The sequence below is a fragment of the Anopheles arabiensis genome, chromosome 3, assembly GCF_016920715.1.
Source record: "Anopheles arabiensis isolate DONGOLA chromosome 3, AaraD3, whole genome shotgun sequence".
NCBI classification, from domain to species: domain Eukaryota; kingdom Metazoa; phylum Arthropoda; class Insecta; order Diptera; family Culicidae; genus Anopheles; species Anopheles arabiensis.
In genome coordinates, this window is record NC_053518.1 from 66,984,930 (window position 1) to 67,011,872 (window position 26,943).

The 26,943-nt window shown below is 42.2% G+C and overlaps 1 protein-coding gene across 4 annotated transcripts; it reads left to right on the forward strand.

The window, feature by feature from the left end:
* The first annotated feature begins 3,626 nt into the window (after positions 1-3,626).
* Positions 3,627-26,218, forward strand: LOC120904455 (oxysterol-binding protein 1). 4 transcript variants are annotated; one of them, XM_040314453.1, is made up of 11 exons: positions 3,627-4,988; positions 8,423-8,512; positions 9,124-9,264; positions 10,812-11,000; positions 11,108-11,366; positions 14,000-14,159; positions 22,042-22,238; positions 22,337-22,584; positions 22,672-22,882; positions 24,175-24,818; positions 24,914-26,218. In XM_040314453.1, the coding sequence occupies exons 1-11, from the start codon at positions 4,657-4,659 to the stop codon at positions 25,122-25,124; spliced, it is 2,682 nt and encodes an 893-aa protein (XP_040170387.1). In that variant the 5' UTR covers positions 3,627-4,656; the 3' UTR covers positions 25,125-26,218. The 4 variants fall into 4 exon arrangements, with proteins under 4 accessions (XP_040170387.1, XP_040170388.1, XP_040170389.1 ...); XM_040314454.1 differs by lacking the exon at positions 8,423-8,512; XM_040314455.1 differs by lacking the exon at positions 9,124-9,264 and having other exon boundaries at positions 3,628-4,988.
* Positions 26,219-26,943: the final 725 nt, after the last annotated feature.

A 26,943-nucleotide genomic window follows, 5' to 3' on the forward strand; every position in this document is an offset into this window, starting at 1 on the left:
ATCGAGGAACCGTCATAATGACGAGCTATACGATATGTACGGCGACCTCACTGTCGTGCAGCGTATCAAGGTCGCCAGGCTCCGGTGGGCTGGCCATGTTGTACGCATGGAAACGGACGACCCGGCCCGTAAAGTTTTTTTTAGGCCGTCGCTTCTGGAGGCGTCCGCCATTAAGGCCGGGATAACGGACTGGCAGACGAAGGCGCGAGACCGTGAGCGGTTTCGGACACTTCTGAGGCAGGCCAAGACCTTCTCCCTATGTCTACTTCTCCCTATGACATGGAAATAACAGGACCTAAGAATAAGCCTAAAATGATCGACGACTACAACAAATTGAAAGGCGGTGTCGACAATATGGACAAGTATTTGTCAGAAAATATTACAAAAAGAAAAACCAATAGGTGGCCACTGGCTTTTTTTACAATATGTTAGATGAAGCAGCTTTTGCAGCATGACGTCCATAACGATAACACGTCCACAAACAAGAGACGTATGTTCCTTCAACAACTGTGTGAACAATTGGCAATGCCAGAAATAGAAATTCAATCAGATAATATACAAATTATGCGTCACTTCGGGCCACGTAGTGGTTATGAAAGGAGGACCTATAAAAGCACCAGTTACTAATCTGGTGGAAACAATGACTCCAACTAAACGGGACGCTAGTGGTAGGGTTAAGCACACCGGGACTTGTTTCCTTTGTGTTAAAAAAAGAGTCTACTAAAAAAGTTTGTGATGAATGTAAGAAACCAGTTTGTGCACATCACTCCAAAATTATAACAAAGTGTGATCATTTTGGAGACTGAAATCAAATCAAAATTAATTTTCTTGCTCTTTTTTCTTTTGCTGAATGTAAATTAAGCTTATATATTCATAATTAATTTAATTTAAGTATATTTCCTGCGTTTGAACTACACGTTAAAAAAGTTGAAAATAAAATATGATTAATGCCATAATAATAATGCCATAATATATGCAGTATTATTGACTTGTTATTGATACCAAAACGAGTAATCATTAATTTAAGGTTATATAAAAATTATTAAATGAATTTTTTAAATTCTACCAATAACACGATGTCAAATTTCATTCAAAAACTACGATTAGAACAAAAGCTATTAAAGTTTTAGCACAAAAAAGTTTAATCCCCCATACATAATGTATGGGATACCCGGGTATGCCGGTCGTAGAGATGAAGGTGTAAATTTGGTCATTGACACAACGGTTAACCGTCAATTTGAATGATCGAGCAAACCCGTTGGTTTGGATTATTCGGGGTCCGTACTCGAACCGTTATTTTTCGAGCAGTTCTGGCGCAGCAGTTTTCTCACTTTTTTTAAATTTTCTCACACACGTTTTGTTTGTGCTACAAATTGTTTCACACTGGAAAATACAGATGTGTGAACCGAAACGGGGGTCAATTATATACCAAGAACCAAGATCATTCCGGTACCAAAAGATGCACCTGTTTTGGAATATACAACCTTAATTCCTTTGTGACCACCTTTGCCGATGGAAAATTCTTGCTCTTTTATTGCTATGCCCTGTAACCCGTGCGGTTCCAACACAATTTAGCCCATTTAATTTTGTTTTAAATCTACTTGTATTAATACTGACTTATTAGCTCTGCTAATATAGAGGTAATATTCCAGCGCTGAATTTCTATGCTGCAAATATACAGCCGAGAATGATTCTTCGAATTGTGTATTCAGCTACTGGATCGGAACAGGAACTGTATCGGTTCCAGGTTCGGTATAGGTTTGTGATTAGTTCCAAACCGGTATGATCAATTTCAGTACTGTTATGGATTCGTAATCGGTCCGGGAACTGATATGGATTCAGCATCTATTCCAGAACTGATATGGGTTAAAAATAAATTCCAAGACCGTGATTGGTTCCAGAATTGGTATGAATTCAATATAAACTCCAGGACTGGTGATAGGTTCCAGGATCGGTATGGGTTCGTAATTGGTCCCAAGACTGGCTACAGCTGCTTGAGCAGCTCGCCCAGTCAGGGGACACCCGCTTATTCTACAGGAGATTGTAGGAGGTACGGAACGGATTTGCTCCTAAATGCTGGGTTTGGGGGGGGGGCAAATCCACTTTAGACCAAATTTTCACTCTTTGGTCGATCCTTCAGAAGTGTCGAGAGCGCCAGATGTTCATCGACTTCAAGGCGGTGTCCGTGCACCATAGACCGGAATGAGCTATGGAATATCATGCAGCGGTACCACTTCCCTGGGAAATTGATCCGGCTGTTAGCGGCCACTAGGAACGGGGTGCAGTGCAAGGTGAGAGTGTAGTACTTAACGTCGGAATCGTTCCAATCTCACAGGGGTCTGAGGCAAGGTGACGGACGCTCCTGTTTGCTCTTTAAAATCGCCATGGAAGGTGTCATACGAAACGCGGGGCTGGACAACGACAGCTGTGGCACGATCCTCTAACGGTCTCTCCAATTTCTTGTCTTCGCGGATGACATCGACATCATCGGCAAGACAACAGCAAACAGCAGGCGTACACCCGAGCTGGATCAGGTGAATCAAGACCTGTCGGAGATTGGGTGTCTACATGGATGGGATTTCAGAATTCCAGGAAAGAGTATAAATTGCTCTTCTGTGAGCATTTTTCGCGCAAATCGTTCAAACGCTCCAAGCGTTTTTGAGCAAAGAATAATACAAATAAACTTTTTTGGACATCCTGACGGTGTCCAGATCCGGAAGGATACGATACTAAGAATGCAATTGCGAGAGGATTGAATGCAAGAATGCAATGCAAAGATTCGAATGCATGATGCAAAAGGCAGATATAAAGTACGACGAACGTATTTTGTTTGAGTGTAGACGTAGTTCAGTGGTTAGAACCAGTGGCGAATTTAACGGCAACCGGACTGAGAAGCCGCCGGAGGCCTCGTCGATTTTTAGTACTCGTTGATGGTAATTCCAGTATATATAACAAAGGATACAGTAGCCTAATCGAGGGCCACGTAAATAAGAGAATAACGAACCAGCTGTAATCCTGAGAAAGTCTACAATCTTGGTCGAGTTTGTTCTTGTTTACATTGGGCCAAAACAATCCCATGCTGCTATCGCTTGAAATCTCCTTTTTTTGTGAAATAATACTCAAATTTAGCAAATTGTATGACTTACCGCCTAAATTATCATTTAAATCTTCCAAAATCAGTGTATTAATGACAAAAACCTTATTTTCCTGAAGAGCCACAATATGTATTGTTTACGTCCAGCACCAAACATTCGGTTCAAATACCAACCTGCACGAAAGCTGACATCCAGCGCGTGACACCGAAACGTCAGCGGCATTAGCGTAAATTCTATGTTCCGCTCACAAGTCCGCCATATTGAATATTTCATTTGACAGTTGTAGCCTGTAGTAACAGAAGATATTGTTGTTTTAATTTGGCAAATTCCCATTACTTTAAACATGTATATAAATTAAATCCTTTTTTCTGTTTTAATAAATCAAATTTGTCCCGGTTAAATTCAAAACGTACAATTTATAGCTCTTTTCATTGCCACCAGTCATGGTCGTACATCTGTCAAACTACGGTCATCTGTTGACGGTGGCCTGCAGCCGATGCGCACACCTCCTCCTATCTGGAGCCTCTGGGTCGTGCTGTGCTGTTGAATTTGCAAAATTTCGTGGACGTGGCTGGTCGTGTGTGCGTGTTTTCGCGTTTCTTATTGCCTCCCCACCCGCGATAGAAAGTGAACCCATCCTTCGCGATAGTGTTAATCGGTTTTTTCGTTGCTGTATTTCCTTTCCAACCCAATCGTTCCCTTCAAGCTTCACGAACCGATTAAGAGGAAGGTGGAGGAAGGTCGAACGTTTTGTGTCACACAGGGCGCGACGAAGGACGGTGGAGACGGGAGGATAAGATAAACGGGGGTGAAAAAAAAGAAACGAAACCCCTGCAGCAGACCTGCGTGCGTGCGTGCGTGCGTGCGTGTGTTTTCACCCATCCGTTTCATTCCACCTAGGACCAGGGGGGTGGGCTATGTGTCTGTCTTCGGATGGAATATTCGATTAGCTTCGATGCATCCCAGCAGTCGCCGTCGTCGTCGCCGTTGCCAGACACCGCCAGACACTGCAGTGTCCGTGTAAAAACCGTGCTTTTGGCCTGACCGTCTTTGGGATTGTGTGTGTGTGTGTGCGCGTGTGATTCGTGTGTTTTCCGTAATCAATAAAATCCGGTACGACGAAAACCAGCAGCAGCGCTACCACCACTACCACCCTTCATCGTGCAGTGCGTGCTCTTTCTGTGTGTGTGTGTGTTTGTGCTACTATCGCAGTGTGCGTGTGTGTGTGTGTGAGAGTGTTGTGTGATTGGCAACAAAAACAAAGCCTATTTGACACGGTCGGAAGTGAAACAGAGACTGCTGGCGCACACAATCGCTGCTTGCCGTCCATAGAAGGAAGAGGTGGTCGTCGTTTGGTCGCCGACGTGGTGTGTGGTCACATCAATCGTCATCAATCGTCATCATCATCATCACGGACGATCATTTCGGGGGTTCTGTTTTGTATTCCGTTTTCCGAAAAAGTGGCCTTCAGTTCGTGTTGTGACGCAGCGTACAATCTTTTGCCCCTGTGTGTGTCTGTGTTTGTGTAAGTGTATAGGGGAACAAGGGCGACCAGAGAGAGATGTCCGAAACGCCCATGCCCGGGATGGCGAAACCTGCCACCCCGACACCACTGCTCGGCCCGTCCGTGGTCGTGCCCGGTGGTGTGGTAGTGGCCCCTGCCGTCGCCGCCGTTGCAGCGGCCACTGTCCCGGCAGCGACCGTCAATGCGGCCGCCGCCGCCGCCAGCCTCGCCAGCGGCAATCCGAACGGTGGATCGAGCACGTCCGTGGCGGCCGCCGCATCCCAGGCCGAGCCGGACATGAAGGGCTGGCTGCTCAAGTGGACCAACTACCTGAAGGGCTACCAGAAGCGGTGGTTCGTACTGTCCAAGGGTGTGCTGTCCTACTACAGGTGCGTGGACGTTACGACATCATCACCCGAGCGTGCGTGTGTGTCTCTTTGTAGCGGTAGCTTGTGTTGTTTTTTTTCACCAGGGCCCTTCATTTCCATACCCCCACATAGTAGCGAGGAGACACTGCCAGTGGATAGTGTTTCCGGAAAGGGAGACACTAATTTACAAACACAACACACACATACAGCCACACACATACTGCCCACCTGTCACCTCCCAAAAAAAATACACCAAAAACGCTCTTCTAGTGTGTAGAGCTTGCATACGCGGGAACGAGAAAGCAATGTGACCTTCTCGTGTATCTCTTTGTTTTTCTTTCTGTTTTTTATTGTTTTTCTCTCTCTCTCTCTCTTTTTCTCTCTGTCTTGTTCTCTTTTTCTTTACTCTCTGTTGGATTAGTTTATGTTGTTTCGAATTGTTATATTTTCCTTTCTTTTTAATACTAATCATTTTTATTTGTTTTCTTGCTTTGGAGAGTTTTTTGTTATTTAGTTGGGCAAAGAATGGTGTATTAGTTGTGTTTTATTCTAATTTGTTGTTTATTTTTTACTCTTACCCTGGCTGCTGGCGACTCTTGAGTATTTTGTTTCGTTGTTTTTATACAAAAACTTATTTCTTCCCCAAAGAAACTGTATTAAATGCTTTATTTTTTCTTTTAGATTGATTAAAACATGTAAGGTACCTAACAAGCTCAAAACAAACCTCATCAAGAAATGAACATGAAAAACAGATACTTTGAGAGTCGCCCGTCGTCGTCCTCCATGTGTGTGTGTGTGACCCATCTCCCGTTCTGCCACAGTCTGCGACACAGCACGGATTTGAGAAGATTGAGTTTGATTGGTTTAATTTCATTACAACACATGTGCGCCTCATGCTCATCCAACCTCCCCGCTTTTCACAGTAGTGCAGGCGCCCTGTGTTCGGTTATCCAACACACAAGCATCCAAATCAGCTGCTTTTTCCATGCCCGGAGGGCTCCAACAAACCCATTACCCATCCTGTGTCATGCTTCTTTTTCTATCTTTTTTAGCACAAACCCTCCCATTGCCATTCCTGCCGCACGCTTTTGGGGGATCTATTGAAACGGGGGGAAAAGAGAGCAATATTCCATGCCCCCACCGAGCAATTCGCCCAGTGCAAGTTGGGGGAACAAGGCCCTTCCATCATCGCTTTGGAAAAGGAAGGGTCATAAAGCAAGCAAAGGAAGCTCTAATTTCGTTTCAATGACGCCTGGCTGGCTGCAGTTGTGATGCAACAAACACGCGGACAAATGCCTTAAGGTGGCACCTTTCCCCCCTCTTCCCATTTAGTCTTTCGGAAAATGTGCTGTGTGTTGGTGCAGCCCCTAGTTTGTTTGTTTGTACCAAACGAACTGCACTTTTCTCGGGCGGAATTGAAGCTGTGTTAGTGTGTGTGCAAGTGTGAGGAAGCTGACGTTTGGTTTTGGCCAAGGTGCGCAAAGTGGCCGAGGGGGTGTGTGGGGCGTGTGGTTGTTTATCTGTTGCCCCGAAATGCTCCCCACCTCTTTTCCTTCCTTGCTCTTGGAAGCGCCGAAGGCACACGCGACACACCACTGACAAAGGACATTTCGAAATTTTTGATATTTGTAATGATGATGGTAGCTATTTTTGGGAGGTGCCGTGCATAGCATCATGATGCATGAAACGCTATTAGAAGGACATTGTTTTGAAGGAGGTACTCTGCGAACAGGAAAAAATGCACTTCTGGAAGAAATGTGCCACGGAAAAGGCCGTTACGTCACGATGCAAAACGTACCGAGGGTTGGGTTTTTTTTTGCCCACGTCGTACTACTACTTCCACTTCTTGCATAATCATAATGTTCGGTACTTCACCATCAGTACCATTTGGCACAAAAAGAACTTCCTGTTCTAAAGAAGTCTTATAATTGTTTGTAAAACCTTTGAATCATTTTGATTTAGTTTCGAAGCGGCATGGCAAAATTAGGAATTTGGTCGAGACATCTTAGCCTTATCTGGGATGATCCCACTTTGGGGTTGGGCCCCGTGGAACAAACACACGCGTGTGTCCAGTGTTCAAGAGGTGCTGCCCGCAACACAAAGACAAAACCGTCCCTTCTCTCCCTATCAGCGGCCAACACAGTCCCACCGGCTCTTCCCGGAGCTCCCTTATCAGCGATTGAAATCGAACGTTTTCGAGTACATTGGACTTCGGCGAGTGGTATTAGAAATGGCTCGTCGCTGTTGTTAATGAAATAATGATTTAATTGTCCTTTTTTTCTTCGTTTTCATGCCGAAAGCTTTCGATCCGTATGGTGGATTAGTTTACATGTCTATTAATTTGAATAATAGACCCAAACAAAAAGAGCTATTCTCCCAATGTTGGGTATTTTAGAGGAAGCTTGTACAAAGAGCTACACAGTGAAGACTGCAACGAAAACATCTGCAGCTTCATAGCTCCACTTGGACAATACTTTATTTATTCATGTGCTTGGCAAATGGCAAATGGGGCGCGCATTGGTTTATGTTATTTATTATTTCCCCCGCTTTTCAAACCACCCCCCGTTCCCTATTCCAATCCCACTCATACAACAATACACTGTGCACACACAAATGTAGATGGTTTTTTGTTGTTTTCTTTCATTTTCGAGCTGCTGTGAATATGCATGAGTCGCCAAAATGGGGGTTTTTGGTGGTCGCGGGTGTATTAAGAATTCAGATCGAAGAAATGCATCATACTATCATTTAATTTACATCTTATCACACTTGGCCATTTTTGGGGGAAAAGAGCCTCTTGGATAGTGTTGTATCTATATTCATTATTACATTAATACTATCACCTGCTTTTTTATTATATCGCTCGCTTGTTACACTAACTATTCTTGTTTTTGCCATCCACCACAGTTTCTAATCACTCATCGATTTAACCGGTTTTTGGTTTGTGTACAAAAGTGGTTTTACTACCAAACTCTCTTAGCCCATGAGCAGCATGATTTGATTTGTAGTTTAACTTTATTTCTTTAGTATTGTCCTTTTTATTTCTTTTTTTGTTCCAATTGTCACTTGGTTTCATATTAATTTGGTTTTCATTGTTTCACTAACATCAAATAGCTAACACACAATGATATTAAAAAGAAAGATACGCTAAATACATTCGCTTGCTACTATGGTTAGCTGATAAGTAAATGATAATAATAAAACAATTAATTCATTAAAACAAAACAAAAATCCTTTCCAATACGGTAAAAGCGATACAAACACACACACACTTACATACCTGCCATATCAACGTTTCGTTTCATGCCGATATCGTAAAATAGAACCTTAATAAAATATAAAATAAACACTTTTTATCAATTTTAAACCGCAATATGATCGATATCAAAAAATAGTAAAAACAAAAAACAAAATCCAAAAACAATCTGATTTGACTCTGGGGTTTGCTATTAAAACAGGGCTGAACATGGAGCCGGATCGTATGCTGGGGGCAGGAGTGCCGCGGGCAAATTATCTATAAGACGCCGCAGGAAAGGTCCCCGACCCGAGTGAGTAGCGTTTCATTTCAACCTACATCTGATTCTTCCAGAACCAAAACAAAAACATCTTTTAAACTAGTTTTAACAGATAAACTATTCTAAAAAGCACTTTTCTATTCTTTTTTATTTATTCATTTTGTTTTCTTCTATTTGTTTTTATCTTTGGAATGCATTTAATATCGACATTTTCATCGTTTTATTAATGTTTTATGTTTTTTTCGCATTGAAAAGCGTCAGAATCAAGTTTGTAAGAATGCCTACACAATTTCCTTTATTTCTCTTTTTTACCTATTTTTGTTTTGTTTTCGATGCATTTTCCAAATTCGATACTAGAAAAAAAAACCCACACACACTCACCAAACCCGGGCAACTGGGCGCCTCCACTACCTTTCCTTCTTCTCCTTTCACCGAACACCCTTCTCTTTCGCCAACTGCACCTTTTATTGTTTATCTCTCTTTCTCTTACTCTCACTCTCTCCCTCTCTCTCTCTTATATACAGTATAATGCAGCTATTGAAACAAAAACAAAAAAACACACACACTGACCTTTTTTACACTCCTTTTTCTTCCCCTTTTTCCCCACTTTCCCCCCTCCCCGCCCCGTATAATTTACCCCGCAGGAGCAAAGGAACCATGATGCAATGCTTAAGAGCCCCACGTTCGCCAACTAGATTGGTGGTACCCACCTCCTCCCTGCCCGACTCGAATAGCCTTAGCAGCAATAATGCGCTGATGAAGAAGCATAGCAAAAAGCTGAAAAAGTAATTAAAACTAAAAAAAAAACAAAAACAAAAAAAACAACACACGAATCACATATGCGCGCACACACACATATGCGCTCTCAACTCAAACCACTAAGAACGTGCAACGTGCGTGTGTGTGTGTGTAGAGTGTATTTCTTTAATGTTTTTTTAGCCCCACCGGTAGTAGAGGGAAGCGTTGACACAGGTGGCGTGTGGTGGTAGTGGTGGGTTGTAGTGTGGTAGTTGTTAGTGTAGTTCAGGTGTTTTGGTTTAAGGTTTAAAATTCTCTCGTTCTTCGTTTGTACATTACTGTGTGTTTCTTTCTTACTGGGTGGCGACTTTCTCGTAGCAAAAAAATAAAAAATAAAAATCATAAGCAAATCATAATGCTTCTTCCATACAACTGTACATGTGGTGTAACATAAATGGTCACTAACCAGAAAGGCTCTTAACCATTAACACTAACCCCGGTCCTCCATTGCGTTGTGTTAATGGAAAGTAAATACAGCAGCAGCAAGCACGGTATATAGAGTAGAGAAAGGTGTTGTGTTCCCTTTGTGGGGCGTGTTTTCCTTGCCTTTGGTATAGAGAGAAGATTCAGTTAATAAAATAGAAGAAAAAAACAGTCGGTGGTGGTGGTGCTGGTGCTGGTGCTGGTGAACAATAATCGCTGTTATCGCATTCATCTTCTAATGTCCTTAGCGCCGCACCTTCCAACTTTGCCCCTTTCCAATTTACTTCCAAAGTCTTCAAAGTTCCCTCCAAAGAAATGCTTTTGTTTTTTTACTACAAATAAACATCCACATTCGTCTCCCATTCTTTTCTCTTCCCATTGCTTGCGTTCTCTGTTGTTTTACACTTTTTTTGGTGTTTGTTCTCATTTCGGTGGTCATTTGTGCTTATCTTATTATCTTTTGATCTCATTTTGCTTTGCTTTGTTGTGTCTGTTTTCTTCTCTTGTTTCGTTTATGTGTGCTTTTCATTTTCGATAACTCTGTATAAAAGGAATCCTTTTTTTTTTTTTCTTAAATTTCTTATCAGATTTACCCATTATCTTGTCAAACGGCATAAAAAAAGAGAATCCTTCCTTTTTGCAAAGTCTATCGGAAAAAAGGAAACCTTTCTGTCTGCCGTTGGGTTATTGATAATAAAAGCATCACACGAACCCCTTTATGGTCCTTTTTAATGCTTCCCTTTTCTTCTTTTCTCTGTTTTTTTGTGTTTCTTTTCTTTCTTTCTTTTCCCTTCACATCACATACACACATGCTTACTTGTATACTGGTACATCCTATCTCGATTGTTCCTTACCATATACGAATTTACTACTGGTTTTTCCGTTTTTCCTTTTTGCCTTTCTGTGCTTGTGTTTAACGTTTGCTGCAAAAAAAAACCCACACACATACACACGAACACAAACACACAACACGTGCGTCTTGAATGCTCCTCATCGTTTGCGCTCTGTCCCCATGATGACTGACTGGCCACTTCCATTTCTTTCTCCCTTTCTCTCTCTCTCTCTTTCTCTTTCTTTTTCTGTCTATTTTGTCTCTATTTTCCACCGACAGAAATCAGGCCGAAATGGCGCACACATGCCGCGGGACGATATCGCTGCACGGGGCCCTCATCCACACGGTCGACTCCTGCACCTTCGTCATCTCGAACGGCGGCACGCAGACATTCCACATCAAGGCCGCGAACGAGGTCGAGCGGCAGTCCTGGGTGACGGCGCTCGAGCTGGCCAAAGCGAAGGCAATGTAACGTATAACAGCTGTCCTTGCGGACGTGTTAAGGATGTGTTTGGGTATTAATCTTGATTTTGTGTGGTCGCGCCGCCACCGCTCTATTTCCCTTTTCGTTTTAGCCGCGCCATGGAAAGCGACGAAGAGGAGGAGGACAATACGGCCAACACGATACCGAGCGAGGAGCTGAATTTGGTCGTGCGCGAGCTGACGGTGCGGTTAGAAAATCTGAAAACCTGCTACGACCTGATCACCAAGCATGGGGCCGCCCTGCAGCGCGCCCTGTCCGAGCTGGAGACGGGCGACGATCTGGCGAACAAGACGAAAATCGTCAGCGAGCGGGCGACACTGTTCAGAATATCCTCCAACGCTATGATCAATGTGAGTATACGCTTGAAGAAGAAGCAATCACGACGACGACGGTTACAACATAAAGTGGAAAAATGCGGACAAAAAGAGGTTCAGCTGACGGTGACGACATCGACACACACACTTCCCATTATCATAAATCGTTCACAAAAGCGATTAAATTTGAAACCTCCGCGCAATCAGCGCACCAGTGCACAGTATCAGGTTCGCTTTGGCCGCCGCCAACCGCGTGTATTGTGTATTGCAATTTGATTTTTCGTGTTTCGGGCGGCATGTAAGCATGCCCGCAAGGAATGTGTGTCTCTCCACGGAACACACATTGTGGCTAAATAAAGAATCGCAAAGATAACACAAAACAAAAGCCTTCGACACAACCCTTAGCCGGCCCTCGTATCGGTTACACCAGTCATGTGTGTGTGTGTGTGTGTGTGTGTACGCCGGTGCTTACCATCCGGGCACGTGAATGAGTCGGCACACTTATCGCGGATGTGGGTGACAATGCAGGAAGGAAAACACATTCTAAGACCTAGACCGATTTGCTATGAACACAATTTCTTTGTCACGCAGAGGAAGGAAGCGAATCACCATTTCCCCTACTCATTATTGTTGATGCGAGTATACAGGGATGAGCTGTACCTGCTAAAGTTTATGTCTGTTAGATAATCTTAGCATTTGTTTGATTTATATTATGTCGTGGAATGTCTTTCTCAAAGATTTTCATTTCTTTTTACATATTTTGAATATTTTGAGCTTGTGTTTTTCTTATTCGCTTTTACATTTAGAAATGAAATGTTAGGAAATAATCCGATTAGAAATTATTGGATTTTTTTTTGTTTTTCAGGGAAATGTCTTGAAACATTCTACCCAAAAATATTTGTGTTAGGCCTTAGTTACTCAGTTAGGCCAAATATCACTTAGGCAGAAATTGTTTTTTCAATATGTTGTGTACTTTCAGTTTATTTTTCTATTCGTTTTTTTTTAGTTAATTTAAAAACGAACTGTTAATAAATAATACAGTAAATGAAGGGTTTAGGTGAAAGTATGTTAAGGAAATGTACTCAAAAATCTAATTTCTTCATTCGGTTTAGTTTAAATCATTCCTGTGCTTATTAAGGAACGACTTGCACTCCTTTTTCAGTATTTTGAGAACATGGAGTTGATTTTTAAATTTAGACAGGATTGGTTAAGATATAATCCGATTAGAAATGGTTTTAACACTTTGAGTGCCAGCCTATTTTTGTTAATGTTCTCATGAGTGCCAAGCACTTTTTGTTTACATTTTTTATGGCTATCATATATGATAGCCATGACCTCCAGGGAAGTATTTATGAATATAAACAAACTAAAAGAGGATGAAAATAATAATTTTTAATACAATTTTGGTTGATTTCTTGCTGTATTTTCATTGTTTTGCTTTGTTTTGATCATTGTATATAGGAAAACAACAGTTTAAAGTTATTAAGTTAAGTAGCTTTGTTTTCAACAGGATGCTTCGTTCAAAAGCGATTATGTAAACAACTGACATTTCGAGAATATTTTAACTAATATCTGCTATAAAAAAGACGGTTTTAAAACTCACATTATAACTTACATATATGTGGCTGCACTATATTCATCCAAGGAATTATTGTTATTTGCATTTATATTCTCGATTTTTGACCATTTATGGGTGATATCAATGATTATTATATAAAAAAGGAAAAAAAAACAAAATTTGTTAAAACCGCTTACACTACAAAGTTATTTCACATTTTGTTGATCTTTTTGCAAAATTTCATGATAATAGACCCTATCTGTTACAAGATAATAAGGTTTAAAGTCAATTATTCCTGGCTATCATATATGATAGCCATAGCACACAAAACGTTTTGCCTGTAAGGCGTCAATTTCACTTTATTTACAAAATTTAACGTAATTTCTGAAACAGTTTGTTCCTAAATTATTGAAATTAAGTTCAGAAGTTCGTAATTATGAATTGAATAATATTAATGAGTAATATGTATGATTAATATGAAGTTCGTAATTGATGAAATTTAAAATATAATAATTCTTATATCAAATTTCGAAGTTAATTTAATGATGTGAAAAAAGTTGCATTTTCAGGTGGCTGAACAATGATTAGCATTTCTGAAGTTTAATTATTTTTTTCACTAAAACAATCAAATTATACGGTTTATTGTTCATATGATGTAAAATTACAATTGTCATTAATATACTCAAATATCTTGTAAAATTATCACGATTCCTGCAACAGTCAAAAATAGATGCCTTAGAGCCAAAATTTGACGGCAATCACTGTAAATTTTCTTCAAATATTCTTTTAAAAAAACACACTCACGTACAATGTACTTCGTTTATTCTTTTTATTATAATCTGCTTTTTTTTAATTTAACATGCGATTGTTGATAACAAATGAGTTTCGGGATGACGTATAACTATGGTATTCTATCCGTAAAATCCCATGTCTATACTTAATTTAATCTAAATCAGTCTGGCAGATATTACGAAACCTTACTCAAGTACCGACCGACAAGGCTACGAGCACTCATTAAATCTATGTTATGTCTCACTTTATTACAAGATTACTAATAAAAACGCTTGTATATTACCACTATACCATCCCCCCTTCATCCCTCTTTTTCCAGGCCTGTTCCGACTACTTACAAACGGCGCAGACACAGGGCCACAAATGGTCCAAGATGTTGCAGCACGAACGTGACCAGAAGCTGCACCTGGAGGAGATGGTCGAGCAGCTAGCACGGCAACATTCGCACCTGGAGCAGGCCGCCACCCGTCATAGGCCAAGTGAGTATTTGCGCGAAACGACGACGACAACAACGAACGGCAACGGGGATTGCGCAGACCATGACGTTGTTGTTACCCCGTTTTTTGTACATGGAACAAGGTTCTCCTGCTCTTTCTATCTCTCGGGTGGAAGCAAAAAAAAAACAACAACTGTCACACTACTCATGGGGAAGGAAAAAAAAGAATCGAACACTTGTCGTGTTGGCACGGTGGTTCGGACTACCAACCAACAGGAAGCTGTTGCGAAGATTTGCCGGTGAGGTGAGAAACTGCTCGAGTCTCGTTGTGAACCCACCGAGAAGGCGATTTACGCTGTGACGCGGCTGTTGTCCCTCTCCGAGCCTTTATTGACCTTCCCAATTTTGGGACGGCAAATTGAATTACCATCAATTAACCAGCCCGAGACTGGACGATGCCAGGAAGGCCATCCGTTTTGCCAAAGCACGGGCACGGGATTTGATGCGAACCGCTGGGGGTGAGAGAGCAACAGCATTGATTGGAATTGGAAAATCCACACAGACACGCCGAGACGCCGATGTGTTCGATGCTGGTGCTTTTAGAGAAGACTTTTTGCGAATCATTCCCCGTATGTGACGTCAAACCGTAGCTTCAACAGTGATATAATGGACCGTTTGGAGTTTTTAGCCTCAATGAATGTTAACACGAATGCTTTGGAGGTTCCTAAATGTCTACTGGCAGGTGTTAAACTACAACCATTTCGGAAACTTGCTGGCCAGTGGGCAGTAAATAGTAATGAGCAGCAAGTTGTGTCACATAAAATGTGTGTTTCGTGCGCGCAACCCGATCCCGCAACTATTTTCCATATTCATGCACAAAAGGTGGGCTGCTAGGGTTTCGACCCACATGCAATGGCGTGGCGTCCAGCGGCCGCCGCCTAACCGATTGAAGGTCATCAATCCGTCGGTGCCCTGTGCGCACCCTTTCCGCCCGTAGTTAGCGAGTAAATCACGCCACACTGGATTGAAATAGAGTACACCTGCACTAAACCTCATACTGGCGCATTGTGTGCGCTGCTCGTTGACGATTATGATGCGTTTGTTCGTGCTTTCCTCGTCATCGTTACACAAGTCTCAAATTGGTGCTGCCCTTGCCAGTTCACAGTGAACTGGATTTTCATCACGAACCCCCCGCTCTCCTACCAAAGCCAACCAACGATTACAATTGGTGATTAATCATAGGCAATGTCGTGTGCGTGGTACCATTTTGCGGAAGTATCTCTCCGCCACTGTTGAAATTAACCGCCAAAAATTATCCACCAACAAGACAAAGAAGCAAAAGCACTTTGCACGCGGACACGTGCCCCAATGTTGCGGCTAAGGTTGAAGGGAACGGGAGAGGGGAAACGCTACCATTGGGTAGGATAATCGCATAGTAACAATTCCGATTTTTATGATCCCGAAACACGCGCACCTGGTGGGACAATTTCATCAACAGTTCAGCAGCAGCAGCAGTTGTACTCTTTTGCCGGTACGATTAAAATCTAATGCTGCTCTCCCTATCCGTCACAGTTAAGTGAAGTATTTGAAATGCCATCCATTGTAATTGTTGATTGTGATTGCCGACCGGCTGCTCGAGTTCTGCTGTTCGAGTGTCAATTCAATGAATCCATGGTGATAAGAGCAGATACGGTAGCATACGTCAGATTTCTCTGGTTTCGCTGGTACGCAAATTGTGTTGTGAAGAAGATAAAGCTCTGTGATGTTGCACTTTTTAATGCAGCTTCTTCCCTTGCTATCAATGCTCTTGTTTCTGTTCTGATTTGTTTTGATTTGCTCCATTTATATTTTTGGGCTAGAACTTAAAGAGATCTTCGGAAGATGCTATCCTTTATGATCCTCTACCATCCTCTGTCATTGATTGACATTATTTTCTAGTCTAGGGACTAGTGACGGTATTTTCTAATTGAACTTCTTCGTATTTGTTGGATCGGATTGTGAAATTTTACACAAATATATCAACTACTTCCAACTATAAACATGGATTGGGGCATCAACTCTGCGTAATTTTTACGGAATACACTCACATATTGATGTCAATTAAAAATGTACACAAGATATAGCACAGCGAGCTTTTTTCGATCTCAGCTAGCACTGTTCGACAACTACGGCAACGACGCTGAAACAAAATCACATCACTGTAGAAAACGCCTTTTGCCTTAAAGCGGTGAATGTCAGGTATCATTCTTAGGATGATCGGGATAAGTGTGCGATAGAAAAATGTACTATTTCGAATAGAATATTCTTAACATCTTGCTTTAATACTTAGATTCGATTTATGGAGCAGAAGCCCTGTTAGTAGTGGAACAATAAGTTTTAGTTCAGGTGGTTTTTGGGCACATCAAAGTGCAAAATAGACGATGGCGTAATGGTAGGGTGTAGTGTTGGGTTCCATGAATCTTTCGATGAGATTCATTCATATGAATCTTCAGCGATGAGTGATTCGAATCCCAAATCGCATATCAAAAGATTCATGCATCTCGGAAGATTCATGTATCTATAAGATTAATGAATTAATTAAGATAAGATACATAAATCTCCAGGGAATCTTGAATCTTAAGAGATGTCCCAAGTGATATTTTCGAGTAGATTTTTTCGTTTTTCGAGCTGCTGGAAGCTTAAAGAGCAGGCTTAAAGTTAGCTTAAAGAGCTGGCGATATCAACGACTTTAAGCTTATAATACAGTTGAAACGTCTGACTGAAGCGTTTTTTCTGGTGCCATTTTGAGAATTGTCATCACGTTGTGCACAAGCTACCAGCCCAAAACAAAACATTCGTACTCTTCAATCCGTATCAAACAAAAAGTTTATTATAAAACACTCTTTTACGTTGTTTTTTTGGTCCGTGCGTTTCCTCGCTATTCTGATACTCCTGAAAAGATCGTTTATTTCTTCTTACTCAGTGTTTTGGTTGTCGAACACCGAGGACGAAACTGCAAGCTTCTTGTTTATCCGGCTTCTACCGAAGTTCTGACATAAACATCAACGCTTCAACACATCGTTGTTCACTCACACATCCATGTTTTCAAGCGTTTGGCAAGGCAATGGGTTAAATCGAGCTGTTCACAAGGAATTTAAGCTAAAAATGTAGAACAGTTGTCACCTGGGTTATAATCTTCAAAATATTGAATTTGCGAGATCCCACAGTGGTTAACTTACACACCTGTAATAACATGCCCGTCATGGGGTCAAGCCTCGCACGGACCGTCTTCCCGTAGCAAGACAAACAATCAGGTTTCGTGGTACTTGCCAAGAAGTCTCGAAAGCCTGTATAGGCAGCCATTACCACACAGGTTGTTACGCCAAGAATAATAATAATAAGAAGCTCAAGCTGTATAAATTTTTGAAGACTTATGAATCCTTTGAAATTCATAAATTCCTAGAGATTCATGAATTTTTCTAGGTGTATTAATCTTTTGAGATTCGTTAATCTTTCCAGATCCATGAATCTTTCGAAATAATTCAAGCTTTCGAAATTCATGAATCTTTCTAACTGAGCTTCAGATTTATTGAATCATATCAAAGACTCTTTCAGATTCATGAATCGGAATGTCATATACCCAACACTTGTTGGGTGTATCGGTGATCCTGTGGTACAGTTGTCAACTCGAACGATTCAATAACATGTCCGACATGGGATCAAGCCTAGAATGTACCTCGCTCTTTAGCTAGGATTTGATTTATCTGGCTGCGTGATACTGCATCAGTCTCGAAAGCCTGTGTAGGCCGGCATGCCCGCGTAGGATGTTATGCCAAATAGAAGAAGAAGTAGTAGGGTGTATAAGCGAGTGAGAGTAAAGGCATCTTATAATTGGACACAACAACCATACTCAATCAAGGTGTTCGCCTAAAACACTAAAGGGTTTTGCCAGCTTTGTGACTCGGTGTGCTTAAGCTAACTACATACTATTAAGCACACCAAGTCCTGCGTATTGTGGCTCGGTTCATATGAGAGCTTTAACCTTTGACACGCATTTAGCTAGGTCGTGCAAGTTGACAACAGTACCACAGAACCTGTAACACGGTGTTAGTAAGTCATAATGCCAAACAAAAAGGAAAATTCTCGTTACTTGCATGATAGAATTGTGTGAGATCTCCTAAGTATGTAGGTGTATGTTACGAAATGTATCGTTCTCCACTATATTTTTTGCATGTGAGATATATCATCACAATGTTTACACTCTTCCCTACTGCAACTCGGTTGCGATGGCACGGTCAACGGTGTTGTTTGTTTACTTCTATACAGACTTAGGACCGATTTACAGAGCCAACAACAGCCTACTGCAATCAAAAGACTTCAACATGGTGACATCATGAAATGCAAACACCCCTGCAATACGTGGCAACAACTGTAGAGCTTAAAACGAACACCTGCTTTAAAAGCAAACATTTTGAAAAAAAAGGTGTTTGTGTATTTCTTGACGATGAGTGTCAAATTGCTACTTATCGGAAAATGTTGAACTGAACACAATTAACTGCACCTACTCCGGCACACCGCACTGTACGTTCGCGTAAAGCGTGTGTTTGTAGTGGTGTTGCAACCATCGCAACTGCATGCGAGCGAGAGAGTGTGTACGCCAGAGAGAGAGAACGAGAGCGCAACCCCGGTGTGGCCCCGTCTTTTCTTTTCTTCTTTTTTCGCCACAATAATTCGCACAACCACCATACGGCGCGGCGGGGCCGCAGCAGTTGACAGTTCGGTTCTATCGCGAGTCCCCGGCGGCGGCGGCGACAGTGGCCACACAGTCAGCAAAGCGCGGTCCACGTTCCAGCCCCGCTGATAAGCCCTTTTTTGCGTACGTGTGCGTGTAGGTGTGTGTGTGTGTGTTTATTTTGGCAGTGTGTGTGGGTGGGTGAATGGTAAATCGGTGTGAATCTGTTGCGCTCTGTGTTGCGGTCCGTGGTTGTTTTTTTTTATCTCAGAAGTTGTGCCAAAGTTATCACCGCCCGCTTAGAAGAAGACACTAGTCGTCTGCCATTACCTCTCTAAACGGTTTGTGTAGTTGTGTGTAATCGTGTAACGTTGGAGAAAGAGAGAAAGAATGGCAAGAGCGAGAGGTAGAGAGAGAGGTAGAGCGTAACAATTGGCCACAGGAAGAAAAGAAAAAGCACACGAATGGGACAAAACAGATATTTCGGCACCACCAACACCACCAACAGACAGATACGGCTATTATCGTATGATTCGTGACGTGGTAGTACCGACACACAGATGTGTGTACCATCCGGTCGGTCGGTGAAGTAATAGGGCCCTCACACTGACTATACAAAACACACACATCATTCGAATTTCGGGTTCCTGTGTCCTTCCCTCTTGCTGACCCCGTTTTTTGTGCCTCCTCTCACCACCACCGGTCCGTTATCAGTGTTGAGCGGTCGGTGGTTTGCATGACGCTTGACTTATGCTTTTCCACGAACAAATCAGCTGATTGTGACATGACGCGTGCGTTAATCATCATCGTTGTCGGCTGACTGATAGGAGTAAAGTACGATTTGATAATATTGTGCTCTTTATAAACAACCAGAAACCTTCCCCAGAACGGCGGCCCCCGTTAAGAAAATACGGCCTACTGTTCCACACATCAAATGCCAATCGTGACATCACCATCGGTCACGCATACATACGGCATACTGCAAAGCAGCGGCAGCAGCAGGAGCAGCAGCAGCGGCAGCAGCTGCTAACCTTGTACGCGTGTACTTTGCGAAGGTTTCAGCGTGCTACGTTTGCAGCAGAATCGCGCGGCAATGGCAGTGTGTGCGTGCGTGCGCTTCCAACGGTAGCGCAAGTCCAGGGCCGTTTGCGCTTAGAACTGTGTACTAGATTGTGCGCCACATCTGTGTTCGTTCGCGCAAAAAAGGTGTGACGACACAGGGAATTTGTAGGAAGCAACGTGTCAGTTTGGCAGCACGGATATACGGACGTTAAATATAGCAACATCCTAACCAAACGCACCTAACCAATGTTGGGTGGTCCGGTACACCCGCTCGACTCAACAGTGTCTGGCATTATTTCCGGCCCTAATACGCTCAACGCCGTGCTTGTTTACGTATGCAACGAAAAGAAAAGGGGGAAACGGAGGAAGCACAAATTTGCATACCGAAACAACACCGAAAGGGAAAGCTGTGTAAGAAACCACAAGGTGTCTGATTGCGTGGAAGAACTTTTTTTTTGGAGGTGGAGAAGTCATTGCCCAGTCACTTGATCTTGTGGAATCAACCTCCAAGGTCTGCGTCTTCCGCTTACGCTTTGCCTTCCCTTTTCCGATTCTATTCTTATTGGGAAATAAGACAATCACCGTCATCAAGGTGAAGTCGCGTCGGTCACGACGGGGACACAGTGACGGCAAAGAGGGGGAAGGGACCTTGAAACACGGGGCGCGCATAAATTGACAACACTAAATAACGCTCGCCAACCGTCGCTGTGCGTTCCAATTTTGCAATCTAAAGGGATATAAATATAATGCAACAATTTAATGCAAACAGCGACGAGCGAGAGGCGGTCGATAGCTCTCCGTTCTGGCCAATAATATGGTTCATTTTTTTTTATATTATTTGTTTTTTTTTTGCGCAAAATTTAATCATAAAAAGCTAAAGCTTTGTTACGAATTCATACACTTTGGTGCGGTACAATTAAAACCCGCGTACCGTAATTGCTTATTTAGTGTGTGTGTATGTTTTGCAAAAAGAAAACACAAAAACAACAAAAAACCACACACACTTTGGGTCAGATTACGGTCTAACTTAATTATTTACGCACCGTCGTCTAACGGTCGAACGAACTACGCGGCCTAGAATCCCGCCGGCGACCACCGCCTGGCTCCACCATGTCTGGCCAATATTATTATTTCCTGGGAAGTTGTTTGTTCGTGTGTATGTGTGTTTTATTTTATCCTTCCGTTTTGGGTTTTTTTTTTAGATTTTACTACTGGACAGTCTAACAAACGGAAAACGCCGGTATAAGTACACCAAACCGAAATGGCAAAAGTTGGACACTCTAGTTACACTTGTCGACAGCTTGAAATGGTCTGCAGGAATAGCAAGAGAGATAGAGAGGTTTAAATGCTTTCCCTACTATCCTACTAACAGCGCAATTTGCTGTATTAAGGACGAGAACCAGCGCCAATTTGTTGCAACGTGCCATTACTAATGTGGCGCAAATTGCATAATGGCATCGTTGACCTTGTTTGTTTTTTTGGTACAATCGCAGCAAAGCAATGACGGGAAGGGACTGAGGTTTAACTAATTATTCATATTTGGAAGAAGCGTAGGAATGATATGCTTTATTTAGAAAGAAGAATTCATGTACTTTCAGCGTCACACAATGTGTGCAGTTATAATATTGCTTGGTATTAGTAGTTGCCATGTTTAATAAGCATTTCATTCACGATGGAAATGATTCATTGCGTTGTAATGTCGCCTATGACGCACATGATCTTGTGGCTTTATTTAGCTTAGTTCTTTATCTATTTAGCTAAGATCACCATGATCTGCCTAAGCGACTGTACAATTGATCATTCGAATGATTGAATACAATTGATCAACAAACATTACAGAAAGGAAAAAAAGTTTTAAATTCAATAAAACAGAACATACATAGAAAAAGCTAAATGTAGAAGAAGTAATCAAACAAACCAAACAACACCTGCTACCATCGGTATTAAGATTAGCGAGGAATTTGTGATCGTCAGGCGGTGTAGCAGTCAAGTTCTTGCAGCTGCTCACTTACTTGACGATTTGACCGATAAGGGGCCTGATTGTGTTTGCTTTGCAAAAAACGACTCTCCCCTATCCTCACAGATTGATCCGGACGATTTTGCTTTGACTAAATTCTTTCCTTTGTTTCGTGTGTTCTTCCCCCATTTGCAGACGCAGCCACATCCGCATCGGATGACGAAGATAACGAGTTCTACGATGCACAGGAGGAAGGCGGCTCTGTCACGCAGGAAGATAGCTCATTCATACTAAACATACCGGTCACGACGCATCACAACCATCGGCGGAACTCGAACGACGCCACCGGAAGCTCATCGGAAGGGGAGGACGGCAATAGTGAAACGCAGCAAGTAAGAACGGCCGCACCTTTCGTTATAATTTCCACTCCCCAATCAGTGCAGATCATTAACGGCCGGCCACTTGTCGCTGTCATTCTCGCCCCGTACAGGTATTAGTGGTCGCCGAGAATCTAGACAATATGGATGTGACCGATAGGATATCTGTACATAGTAGCCAAGCACTAACACCAACGCTAGCGAACCAATCGAAGGTGGTGCGCAAGCGGCGGACCCGCGTCCCCGACAAGCCCAACTATCCGCTCAACCTGTGGTCGATCATCAAGAACTGTATCGGCAAGGACCTGTCGAAGATACCGATGCCGGTCAACTTTAACGAGCCACTATCGATGCTACAAAGGTATGGAGGGACAGCTGTGAATTGCTATTAAGGTAGTGTTTTACATAATGGTCATTTATTTGTATTTGTTTGTTTGTTGGGGCGCAGATTGACGGAAGATTTCGAGTATTCGGAAATACTGGACAAGGCGGCACAGGCGAAGGATACCTGCGAGCAGCTCGCGTACGTGACAGCATTTACCGTGTCCAGCTACTCGACCACCAGCAACCGTACCGGCAAACCGTTCAACCCGCTGCTGGGTGAAACGTACGAATGTGATCGCACCGATGATCTCGGCTGGAGGTGCATTAATGAGCAGGTAAGCGAGTGAGCGAGAGAGAGAGCGAGAGTGTTAAAGTTCCTTCAATCGTTCGAATTTTGATTCAGCATTATTGATCAGAATGGATACTTAAAGTAATTCAAACTTATAGCTCGCAATTTAAGCGATTCACAAATCAGAATCATCAATGATGGTGATTCTCAGAATCAGATTCGTAAGAAAAAACTGTTAAAGAATCACGATTTGAATGAATGTTAAATAAAATAGGGATAATTCTTCTGCTTTGAGAATAATAATGGAAAATGCTGATTCAAACTCGTGAATCTTTTAATCGAGTCATGTGTAGATTCTTGGGATGCTTTAATGATTTTAGAATTAATGAAGTGTGCAAACATAGTTTTTTTAAAGCTTCATGAATCTTTAGTAAATCATGATTCTTTTATGAATCATGAATCTTTTTAATGTTTTGTGATTCTTTTATCAATTAAGAGTCTTTTATGATTAATGATTGTTTTATGTTTCATGAATCTTTTTTATGTATTGTGATTCTTTCATCATTGAAGAGTCTTTTATGAGTAATGATTCCTTTATGATTCATGAATCTTTTTTATGTTTTGTGATTCTTTTAACATTGAACCGTTTTTTTATGATTAATGATTCTTTTGTGATTCATGATTGTTTATGTTTTGTGATTGTTTTATGATCTATGATTCTTTTATGTTTTGTGATTCTATTATGAATTACGATTCTTTAATGGTTTACGATTCTTTTACGATTTTTTTTATATTCATTCATATGAATCGCATACTGAGTGATTCATTCAAATTACGAATTGAATATCTCAATATGAATATCGCGTGATTCTATAAAGGGGTTTAAATGTAAACATACTCACAAAACTCTGAAGAATCATTAGTAATCATGAATCATGATTAATCTGGCAACTTAGTTTTGTGAATATTGTTGGGAAAACAAAGTAGACCATAGCATATACGACGGGTATAAAAGGAGCAGCTAGCTTCAGTTATGTAGTAGTTTAGTATAATAAACTGTAGAGACACTTTCTAAACTCTTTAAATATGATTACATTTAAACCCTTTTATAAAATCACGAGATATTCAAATTGAGATATTCTTGATACTAATCACTCAGTTAACGATTCATATGAATGAATATTGAAAAAAAGAACATTAGTTTCGAATCTTGAATTTTGGAAGATTAATCTATTTTTTGTTTAATAATCATGATTCAGTTCGTGATTCAATTGACTCTGACTCTGACTGAATCGATTCAAGCACAGCACACTCATCTTCCCCGTTTTTCATTCCAAGGTGTCCCACCATCCACCGATGGCCGCCCAGTACTGCGAGGGGCGGGGCTGGCGCTGCTGGCAGGAGTTCACGATGACGTCCAAGTTCCGCGGCAAGTACATCCAGATCGTGCCGCTCGGCTACGCGCACGTCGAGTTTCCCGCCACCGGCAACCGGTACACCTGGCGCAAGGTGACGACGACCGTGCACAACATCATCGTCGGCAAGCTGTGGGTGGACAACCACGGCGACATGGAAATCTTCGGCGAGCGGAACGCGAAGGGCGTCAAGTGCCACCTGAAGTATCTGCCCTACTCGTACTTTACGCGCGACACGCAGCGGCGCGTCAAGGGCGTCGTGATGGACAGCTCCAACCAGGTGAAGTGGGTGGTGAACGGTACGTGGGACAGCAAGATCGAGATAGCGCCCGTGACGTCGACGAGCGGCTCGACGGAGAACCCGGTGTACAAGACGGGCAACTACAAGACGGCCTGGACGCGCCGCATGCCGCCGCCGGACAGCGATCGGTACTACAACTTCACCCTGCTGGCCTGCCAGCTGAACGAGCCGGAGCCGGGCGTGGCGCCGACGGACTCGCGGCTCCGGCCCGACCAACGCCTGATGGAGGACGGCAAGTGGAATGAAAGCAATCAGGAGAAGCTACGGTAAGTGGAAGGATGATGCGGGCTGAAGCGGTCGGTTAAATTTGGATTTGGCATTTGTGTAATTAAATCATCACACATCCCGCTTGCTCTTACAGGTTAGAGGAAGGTCAGCGCGCGCGTCGCCGGCAGCGTGAGGCCGAGGCGGAAACGGCCGCAGCGGAAGGTCGCCCCTATCCACCGTACGAACCGATCTGGTTCGGCAAGGAGAAGGAAGAGGGTACGGATAATCTAGTGCACGTGTACAATGGCACCTACTGGGACGCGAAAGCTAAAGGGGACTGGTCGAAATGTTCAACCATTTTCTAAGCGCGCCCTTCCGGTGGCGCCTCCAAAAGGGCTAAATGGTGTGCAACGTGAACGTCCGTCACCTCCCATTTATACTCCAAGCAAAACCAATGCTTCTTTTCCTAATGACCTAAACGTGTCGGTGATAAAGCGAGAGAGATAGAAGGAGGGAGAGAGAGAGAAGGGGATATTGTGTGGTAAGCATGTCGTGGTAAATTGTGTATCTATTTAAAGGCAAAGTTAAATCATCAAATACAGGATTCTTTACATGTTCGAATAACACGCAACTCCTTAACCGCAGCAGCAGCAACAGGGGCAGTAAGTCCAGGTGGATAAAGGAGGAAAAAATAAAGTGTGCGCACCTTTGTCGCCGCTTTGATTAGCAAATATGTATTGCCATGATTATCCAATGCCCCTCTGTATTGGTTTAGCGTGAAGAAAAGTAGAGGAAAAGAATAAATTGGGAAACGAAGCGGAGCGCATTTTTTGTATACCACCTACCAGAACACGAATCGGCACCAGGGCGAATGGGATTGTGCAAGAAAAACACAAAAAAAGGTAATAGGACAAGTACACTGGGACAGGGGAAGAGGGCTAAGCTAAGGGGTGCAAGGGTGCATATGTGTGTAAGGCTCGGGCGCGTCGGATTAGAAATGGACCGAGCTTTTTCAAATGTTACAGGATGATAGCAGGAGGACGAGCAGGATGGTTTGTCCAAAGTGGCGAAAAGCAACCAACAGAAAAGCTGCAGTAGTTGAAACTTTCTAAACTGATACGAAAAGAAAAACGTGGAAAAAGGAAGAAAACGATTCTCATGTAAGCAAAACCAAACAAAATAGTCCTTATACTGTGTTGTACAGAGAGATAAAAGGAGAGAAAGGAAGAAGTAGTAGAAGTAGAAGAAGAAGCGATAACTAACAAACTTCCCTCCTTCCTTCCCAAAACAAAAACAGAGGGTAAAATATTGATTAAATATTATAAATTAGCAATTAGTCTCTCAGAAGAAGAAGAAAAAAAAAGAAGCCCGTTGTGAGAGTGTTGCTATATTACTGTGTTTGTTTCGTTCTCTTGAATATATGATAGTTGTACCACACTACGGTGTTAGTGAGTTGTTACGATGTTTTGTTTTTTTTCTTTTACTTTTTCTCTACTTTTTCTCCATTTTTTTCTTTTACTCCTTTTCTGCGTGTCTTTTATTCGACTTTTAGGTGTAATTTATATACTTTCTGTAAGTTTTTACTTCTTTTTTTTATTCGCTCAACCACTTTATTGGTGAAATAATCGTAATGGTGTGTAGACGGCGGCAGGGATGAAAAATAGGTGCAAAACACACTTGGAACTTGTTAAAATATTCAGACAACGAATGACTTACTCTCAAAACTGTTCTTAATCGAAATATTCGCAACAGTAGTGCGCGATCGTTTCGCCCGTGTTTGCGTTGAGCTTAAAAGCGCTCCCGTTGAAAAGCATTTTCTAGCAACAACAACAACAACAAAAACATTAAACAACTTTCTTCTTGTGTTCGTGTGTATTGTAATAGCTTTTCCCGATGTGGCGCGCTCGATGTGTTATTGAAACCAACATAACAACAAAAGGAAAACCTACACAACCATTTAAAAATGTGCACACACACACCTATTAGAAAGTTCATTACAAAGCAAAGCAAAAAAGCAGAAGTAAAACTAATACTACTACCATTACTACCTACTACCACTACTGGGCCCGTCTACAAATAAATATTACAAAAACAAAAACAAAACAAAACAAAGCTAATCGTGTTGGTTCCAAAAATGGCAAATGTTTTAAAAAATGGCTAGCAAAAACAAAACGGTTATTAAAA